The sequence below is a fragment of the Phalacrocorax carbo genome, chromosome 2 (genome assembly GCF_963921805.1).
Source record: "Phalacrocorax carbo chromosome 2, bPhaCar2.1, whole genome shotgun sequence".
Lineage (NCBI taxonomy): Eukaryota > Metazoa > Chordata > Aves > Suliformes > Phalacrocoracidae > Phalacrocorax > Phalacrocorax carbo.
Window position 1 is genome coordinate 134,239,844 of NC_087514.1, and position 8,808 is coordinate 134,248,651.

General features: G+C 55.3%; 1 protein-coding gene across 1 annotated transcript; it reads left to right on the forward strand.

Annotated features, from left to right (window-relative positions):
• Window positions 1-4,691: 4,691 nt before the first annotated feature.
• TWIST1 (twist family bHLH transcription factor 1) lies at window positions 4,692-7,112 on the forward strand. Its single transcript, XM_064444480.1, has 2 exons — window positions 4,692-5,701; window positions 6,414-7,112. The coding sequence occupies exon 1, from the start codon at window positions 5,092-5,094 to the stop codon at window positions 5,656-5,658; it is 567 nt and encodes a 188-aa protein (XP_064300550.1). The 5' UTR covers window positions 4,692-5,091; the 3' UTR covers window positions 5,659-5,701; window positions 6,414-7,112.
• The last annotated feature ends 1,696 nt before the right edge of the window (window positions 7,113-8,808 follow it).

Sequence of the window (8,808 nt, forward strand, 5' to 3'; positions counted from 1 at the left end):
GAAAGAAAACGGAGGAAGAAACGGGAAAACGGGTCCCGCTCTCAGACGCTGTACATATTCTTCCCCCCCGTTTGCTGCTGCTGCGCACAAGTTTGTACCAGGGCACAGCGAGAGCTCTCAGCTCACCTCTGGGTGTGCTTTGAACACAAAGCAAATTACAGCACAAATGTGAGTGTGGAAAGCTGCTGGGTGCTCTCTTGCCCCTTCTGAAGGGATTGGGTCTCGATCAGGCTTTCGCTTAGCATCTGTACAAGTTAAAATACCTGGCCACGGAAATTAGTGGGGAAACTTCAATTGATTTCAGTGGGCTTTGAAACAGGTCTTAAATGTACTTCTTCTGAGGAAACTCCAGACTGAAAACTTCATTAAAAACAATCAGGCAGCCTGTCTCTAAGTGTGTACATATGTAATAGTTGCATTGCTGAATATCCCAAGGAATCCCCACCAGTGAGAGAGTTTGGTATTTTACCACAGTGAACAGCCCTTGGGACCTAAATTACAACGTGTGTATGTGCATGCCGTATGGGGAACACTGAACAGCCTATTGCGACCCAGTTGTAATTTTTGTGTATGCACGTAACACACTGGTGAGCAAGATCGTAGTAGTAGCCATCAGATCTTTCCATGTTAGTTCTTACACTTCTGCACTGATTTATAATCAGGCAGACAAAATTAGACTTTTCATTCATTCTTAAAAAAAATAATCAAAGAAAGAACGAAACTGTTGGCCTACTCCCCTCAAAACATGTGATGTTGCTGCCTGGCTTCCGCGGACCTTGCTTGCCCCAGCCTGAGAATGTCTCAGCAGCTGACGGGTGCCTACTCAAGGGCCAGCATATAGTTGGGGGGATCTCTTCCAACTGTTTCCTTGTGACCAGCTATGACCGCAATGATCATCACAGCCCAACTTGTTCTGCTGTTCTGCGACGCTTATTCCTCATTTCATGTTCCTAGGAGTTTGTCATTTATTTAGCCCGATGTTCACACCCACACCTGTAATCTAGGTGTTTACATTACCGGTGTTATACATTACTGCACAGGTGACAAAACACTGGAGTTCTCCGTGTCCTGACAGTGCCCTGACAGACCCCACAGCACACGTTTTCCCAAGCTGAGGCCCAGGGAAGCTTGAAGAAATGGACCTGGAAATATCTGTGGAAAGGCCCTGGAGCTGCTTGTAGCTTTGCTTGCCACCTCCAAAGAGCGAAGCAGAGTTGAGAGCCTGCCCAAGGAGCCAGAGGAATCCTCACCCAAGACATGCCAATACAGGACATGGCATCCTCCATCCCACGCTCCAGAGTGATCTGCGGGTCTACCTTGTGGCCTTTGGGGGTTCAAAACAGATGGTTTAACACTGTGTGACCTACACACTGATTACTGTTTTAGTGTGGAATAAAAAGCCTTCACCTCTATCCCCACCAGAACTGTATATTTCAAAATAAACCAGTGTTGACTTGATTTTCTTAAACTCTGTACAGACACTGCTCCTTCTCCCCCCCAACACAGGCATATACATGTGCACTGCAAAAGACCAACCATACATGCACACGCACACACAGAAACACACCAGTATGCCTTTCTCTCTCACACAGCCCCCCAAACATGACCCTCTGACACATCCACCCTCCTCCTGACACACCCCAACACAAGGCAGGGTTGCTGCCCACCAGCAGGCCTGGGGGATCCAGGCGGGCTCCCACAGCCAGCCCAGCGGCAGGTCCCCTGGGCCAGACCGCTCCCACCACAGCTCGCCTGGCCTCTGCACTCCTGTGGTGGGTCTTGGCAGTAACAGCACGGGCTTCGTTTCCTTTGCTTTGGAGCACGTGAGTTGTGAGTCAAAGGCAAATCAAAAACCGAAACTAAAATGATGGGGTTTTCTGTGTAGTCATGGCTCACACAGAAGTGTGCAGGTCCCAGGTAGCACCACGTGTGGTCTGTAACTACTGCTGGTTGCTTTTGCTGCAGTTTCCATGAAGAGTAACTGACCCTAAACCCAACCACCTACCACAGTCAACCCCTCTTCCCTCTTTTCAAGGTCACCTCCTCCCTACGTTTCTCTGTGTTCTCTAGTATTCCAAGTCACGCAACACTCTCCACCTGTCCTTGCCTCTCCTGCCACATGGCAAGCAGGTGATGTCCCTCATCCCACTCAAAGCTCAGTTGACCCAGGCAAGCCATGCCTCCTGCCGTAGCACCAAACCCTCAGGAGACCCTGCCCCTCCCTCCTTTCAGGCAGCGGATGGCTTCCATCGATTTTGGTGATGTGGGGCTCCACCGTCCAGGCGTGGGCTCAGTGTCTTCTTTCAGTGAGGGAATATGTACCCAACACCAGATTTGGTTTTGAATTTTGGTCTTTTTTCTCTAAGAAGAAGGAAAGGAAGGAAGGAAGGAAGGGAGGAAGGAAGGAAGGAAGGGAGGGAGGAAGGAAGGAAGGAAGGAAGGAAGGAAGGAAGGAAGGAAGGAAGGAAGGAAGGAAGGAAGGAAGGAAGGAAGGAAGGAAGGAAGGAAGGAAGGAAGGAAGGAAGGAAGGAAGGAAGGAAGGAAGGAAGGAAGGAAGGAAGGAAGGAAGGAAGGAAGGAAGGAAGGAAGGAAGGAAGGAAGGAAGGAAGGAAGGAAGGAAGGAAGGAAGGAAGGAAGGAAGGAAGGAAGGAAGGAAGGAAGGAAGGAAGGAAGGAAGGAAGGAAGGAAGGAAGGAAGGAAGGAAGGAAGGAAGGAAGGAAGGAAGGAAGGAAGGAAGGAAGGAAGGAAGGAAGGAAGGAAGGAAGGAAGGAAGGAAGGAAGGAAGGAAGGAAGGAAGGAAGGAAGGAAGGAAGGAAGGAAGGAAGGAAGGAAGGAAGGAAGGAAGGAAGGAAGGAAGGAAGGAAGGAAGGAAGGAAGGAAGGAAGGAAGGAAGGAAGGAAGGAAGGAAGGAAGGAAGGAAGGAAGGAAGGAAGGAAGGAAGGAAGGAAGGAAGGAAGGCGATCCCCCCGGAGCTGCCTACAAATGTTCACCACCACTGTTTCCAACCTTTGCTCTGAAATGACACTGCTCAACACCCCAGAGGAGCACCGGGGCTCTGGGCACAGCCCAAATTATTGGCGAGAGGGAGGTGGAGGGAGTGCCAGGTCTTCTTACCTTGGGGGCAGCAGCTGCTGCCAACACAAGGGAACCCCCGAAGCTTTGTGGTGTCAGGATGAGAAGGCAGTCCTATAGGTCGCAGCACACACAGCAGGGCCAAGCCGAAAGCCAGGGAAGCTGTGCTTGCTGACCGTGGGTCTGCATGCCGGCGTGCCTTCCCTCGCCCGGTAAGTCAGTCCCTGTTTCCTCCCCTGGCCCTGTCTCCCAAAAAAGAAGGGTTAGGGCAGACTGTTACGTGCTCGCATGGCAGAAGGGAAGACTCAAGGAAAGAAGCTCGCCCGGGGAGCAGTAGAGGAGCGGCGGGTGCCCGGCGGGCGCTGCGGCGGGGAGCGGGGCCGTCGGCCGGGCCAGGCCCGCTGCCCCTTGGCGGCGGCTGCCCCGGGGTCCCGGCCCCTCGCAGCGCCCGGCATGGGAGGCCGCTGCCGGGAGGGCAGGGAGCCCCCAAGCAGAGGGGGAGAGATGGCTCTTTTCCCCGGAGCGCTCTTACAGAAGCCTCGTCTTTTTCGTCCCCGGGATTTATCGCTTCTCTGCTATTTCGTTCGCGGCCCCACGCCCGGGGCTGCCCCGGCTGAGCGGTCGCTGCCAGGCCGGCAGCGGAGGCGTGCTGTCCCCTCGCAGGGAGCAGCAAAAGTGCATCGCCCCGTTTATTAATGGATGGCAATTTCTAGCTTTCCCTCACAGGCGTTCCCCGTTTGAATCTGAGCTGTTGTTAAAAAGACACACCACCTGCTCTGTGCTGCCGGCGAGCGGGAAAGGAGGCACAAAAGCGGGGGATGGGGAGAAATAGCTTTGGCTGCAAACATAAAAGGGAATTTAAAATAAATAAGCTCGGTTCCCAGGAAGTGCCGGACTCGGGCGCCTTCAGGGAGGGCGAACTAAAGTGAGCGGTTGGTAGGCGCAGAGTGCGGGCAGAGAGGTCTGAACACCCTCCCGTCCTGCGGTGTGCCAGGCTGGGGACACGGATCCTCCCCGGGTTTCTCTTAAGCCGAGCTCAAAGACTGGTACGAAGCCAGCGCTCAGTTTCCCCGCTGCTTCCACCTCTGAAGACGGCTTTCTCCGAGCGCAGTCCTCCAGCCTGACAAGACAAGGCTGTGCCGTTCCCCCTCCCCAGCACAGAAATGTGCTGCTCCCTCGGAAAGCCAGACCCCGGGGGCTCTCGGTGATGGCAGCGCCGTGTGTGCGGGAGCGGGACAAAATTAGGATGTGCCTGGATGCTGCCCAGCGGGTAATTTCCCTTTCCTCCTTTTCGCTGCAAGCCGTGCCCGCTGCGGAGGGGAAAGCCCGAGAGATGCGGGATGCCCCCGGCGGCTCCGGGGCCGCCGCCCCGCAGCGCAGGCACTAAGCGGCCCCCCGGCCCCTCCGCAGCAACGCAGGGGGTGCACAGGCACCCCCATAACCTCCCGCCCCGGCCCCCCCTGCAGCACCCCAAAGCCGAGTGTGAACGGAAGGAGCCCGAGCGAGAAACCGCGGAGAGGGAAGCCGAGAAAGGGGTTGGGGTAAGGATGTATGCGCGTGTGTGTGGGGGGGGAGGCCAGATCACTTGTGAATGGCTTGAAAAAAATAATTGGGGGAGGGTGTGGAGGGGGGGAAGCGGAAACTTTCCTATAAAACTCAGCAAAGTCCCTCCTCTCCACGTCAGGCCAATGACACTGCTGCCCCCAAACTTTCCGCCAGCAGGAGCTATAAGAACCTCCAAGTCTTCAACTTTCTCCCAATCCCAGACACCTCGAAGGGGCTCCAAGGAGGGATCGGGAGGGATTTTTTTTGGTTGGCTTTTTTTTTTTCCTTTTGGATCCTGATGCCATCCCCCCTCCCCCCAAAGTGAGGTCCTCCCTCCCTCCCTCCCTCCTCCTCCTCCTTCTCCTCGCAGGCCAGCGAAGCAGCCGATCAAGGGGGAGCTGGCGGGTTAGGTGCCCCCCTCTTCTCCCTGCCCTCCCCCCCCTCCCGGCCCGCTTCTCGCGTCTCCCCCCAGAGATGATGCAGCAGGACGAGTCAAACTCGCCAGTCTCCCCCGCCGACGACAGCTTGAGCAACAGCGAAGAGGAGCCGGACCGGCAGCAGCTGCCCAACAACAAGAGAGGGGGGCGCAAGCGGCGCTCCAGCCGCCGCAGCGCCGGCGGCGCCGTCGGGGCGGCGGACGAGCCCTGCAGCCCGGCCCAAGGCAAGCGGGGCAAGAAGTGCGGGGCGGGCGGGGGCGGCGGCGGCGGCAGCAGCAGCGGCGGCGGCAGCCCCCAGTCCTACGAGGAGCTGCAGACCCAGCGGGTCATGGCCAACGTGCGGGAGCGGCAGCGCACGCAGTCGCTGAACGAAGCCTTCGCCGCCCTGAGGAAGATCATCCCCACGCTGCCCTCGGACAAGCTGAGCAAGATCCAGACCCTCAAGCTGGCCGCCAGGTACATCGACTTCCTCTACCAGGTCTTACAGAGCGACGAGCTGGACTCCAAGATGGCAAGCTGCAGCTATGTGGCCCACGAACGGCTCAGCTACGCCTTCTCGGTGTGGAGAATGGAGGGCGCCTGGTCCATGTCCGCATCCCACTAGCAGGCGGCGTTCCCCACCCGCATCCCCCCGGCAGGAGCCCTAGGTAAGGCAGGGACCCCGAAACCGGCGGGGGGGGAGGAGGGGGGGGAAGCTGCGGGGCCGCCGACTGCGCCGTGGGTCGGGCACGCGTGGCCGTGGGGTGAGAGGGGCCCTCTCCGGCCGGCGGGGCCTGGCTTCCAGGGCCGGCCGGAGAGCTGGGCGGCTGGAGGTGGGGCCCCCCCCCCACACCCCACCCGCGCCACGGCGCGTCCCTCCCCTTGCGCGGCCCGAGGTGCGCCCCCGGGCCCGCGGGGCCCACGCGTGGCGGGGCGCTGCCGGCGGCCGGCGGGGGTGGGCTGCGGGCGGGGAGGCGGCGGTGCGGGTGTGCCCCAGCCAGATGGGGCCGGCCTGAGATCACTTTTTCACCAAACGCTGCGGAGCCAGCGGGGCTGCTGGGATGGTTCCTCCTGCCGCTGCCGCTGCTGCTGCTGCTGCTGCTGCTGCTCGTATTTTGAAGTGAATCTGTGCGCGCCTCTGTGCTTCCCGATGAGCGCTTCCTACCGCCCCGGCAGCCCCCTTCCCTCAGCCGCGACACCGCTGGCTGCCGGGCCGGGGTGCCGCACGGTCACCGCACCGCCCGCGGGGCAGAGGCACGCCTTTCTCCCTCCTCTCTTCATGCCCCAGATGTGTATTCCCAGAGCCAGAGAGGTGTAGGTAGATGTATGTGTGTCTTTCGTTTCAGTAACGAGTTTTCCGCCCTCTCTGGGTTTTTGCAGATGACATTGCTCCCACAGAAGGAGAAAATGGACAATCTAGAGACTCTGAAGTTGGATACGATTTTTTTGGTCTTGTCTTAAAAAAAAGAGTACCAAGGATTTCTTGGAAATTGGAAGAGCAATATCCAAATTCAAAGCAGGGCGTGGGGAGCACTTAAGGAAAGAGAAAGAGACAAGGGCTTTGGACAGTGACTACCCTTTGGGCGTCGGTACAATCCACACATCTCTGCATTCTGATAGAAGTCTGAATCGTTCGATTTTTTTTTTAATTTTGACGAAGAATGTTGGAATTTAACTTTTTTTTTATTTGCCTTTTTTTTTTTTTTTTTTTGCATGCATTCCCAAGAGGTCGTGCCTATGAGCCACTGTTGAAAGGAAATATATTATTGTGGACTTTCTTCATTCTTGAATGAAACCAACCAACCAACCAAAAAAAATCCCTGTAGAGATGAAAACATTTTTTTTTTTTAAGGGGGGAATAAGCTGGGCTCAAGCTGTTATATACCCGGTTCCTAACTTTTTTATTATTATTATTTTTCCTCTGAGAAAAAAATAAACATTTTATTTATTTATTGATGACCCATGTTAAAATGCAAATAGATCCGGTGTCTAAATGCATTCCTATTTTTATGATTGTTTTGTAAATATCATTGTATATTATTTTTCTGCAATAAATAAATATGACTGAAATTTTAATAACCTTAAAGTTTGGTCTTTCTGAGAACTCAGGGTTGGAACTGGAGATAAATACCTGCTTGTTGAGCTGTAAAGACACCCAAGAGAGAGGGGGCACTAGTATAAACAAACCAGGCGAAAAACGCAAATAAACTAGCTACTGACAGACACAAGCATGTTATTTATTGAGACAGCTTTATTATTCTGCGCTGAAGCTCACTGCATTTGGGGGGGTGGTGGGGAGTTATTCTTTCTTCTCTCTTTCTCTCCGCCTTTAATCTTAATGCCAAGCGCCGCAGAGTTCCGTGGGGAGCAGAGCTTTTGCTGCCGAGCTCCAGCGCTGCCGCCGTGCTTTGCCCCCCTGATGTAAGGCAGGAGCGAGGCCCATTCCCCAACCTCCAGAGCAGGTATTTTTGCTGATATCCCAGAGAAAGAGGCACCCGTTTTAAACAGGGATTCGCCCATCCACAGGCAAAGAAGATAAAGTGAGATTGGAATAGGGAAGTGTCTAGCGAGTGGGGTTTTCCGGTGGAAGTGATGTTTGACTGCTCTGCTCTCTGGGGTTTTGTATAATATATAGACTAGCCATCACATTTTTTCGTTGTACAAAGGACAGAGGGATAGGCTAACCCTCCCTCTTCTGCTTTTCTACATGTAGGGTGCATGTTGCCTCTGTTTCTTCTCACGGTACCCTCTGCGGGGTCCCCATGTGCGGCCAGACCTCACTTGTAGGAGAGAGGAAACCTCCAGCTTTGAGGGCTCGGAAGGAAGGTGAAAAGGGAAGTTGTTCCAACCAACGAAAAAAAAAAAAAAAAAAAGACCAACCTCAACCCAAAACAAACCTAAACCCCAACCCTTATAACCGGACAGCTAATTCTGCCCCTGCTGTCACTTGCTCATCTCCCAGCGCTTCGCAGCCGGCCCACGCCAGGGGAGCACCCTGCGAGGGGTGTGTGGGTGCACAGGGGTGCCTGCCCCGGCCCTGGGAGCTGGGCAGAGTCCCCTGCGGAGACAGAGACCCTGCTGTTGGGATTCAACCAGTGCCTAGGGTAAATAGGATGGGGTGTTTTTTCAAAACAAAGCCTGTTTTTATAGCCCAGGTTGAGTTGACTTTATTGCCTGAATGTTTTTGTTTCCATATCCACATATTACCGTCTATTGCTGACATAACAGTATTCTGAATTTAATATCGTACATATTTTAGGCCAGTGCGCAATGTTTACAGTAGAGAGCCCGCAGCGCTTGTTTGCACTGCCGGATTAGCGAGGACTTGGAAATTGGATGGGGGCTCTGGTGGTCGCGGCCCTCCGTGATAGAGAGGAGGGGGAGCAGCCGCGAGCTCCCGGGGGATCGCTGCCCCTCCCCCCCCCGGAACCCCCCAGAGCCCCGGCACCCGCAGGTCCCCGCTCAGCGACTCGCACATCTCGAAAAAAACCCGCTCGTATGCGACCCGGCTGTCGAGGAGGAGGTAAAATCTGTCCGCGTTACTTCGGCTGCAGCAAAAGCCGGGGCAGGGGGAGCCGACGCGGGGCTCTGGCCATGAGGCTGGGGGGCATTTGAGGAGTTTGGGGGGTGGTTTCGGTTGTTTCTTTTGGGGGAGAAATCACATCGGGGAAAGAGGGGAGAAAGGCCCCACGTTTAGGAAGAAAACAGGTTCGGAAAAACCGAGATGAGCTGCTCAGTGCTGAGGGGAAGGCGCGTTTCGTGGACAGGGATACCT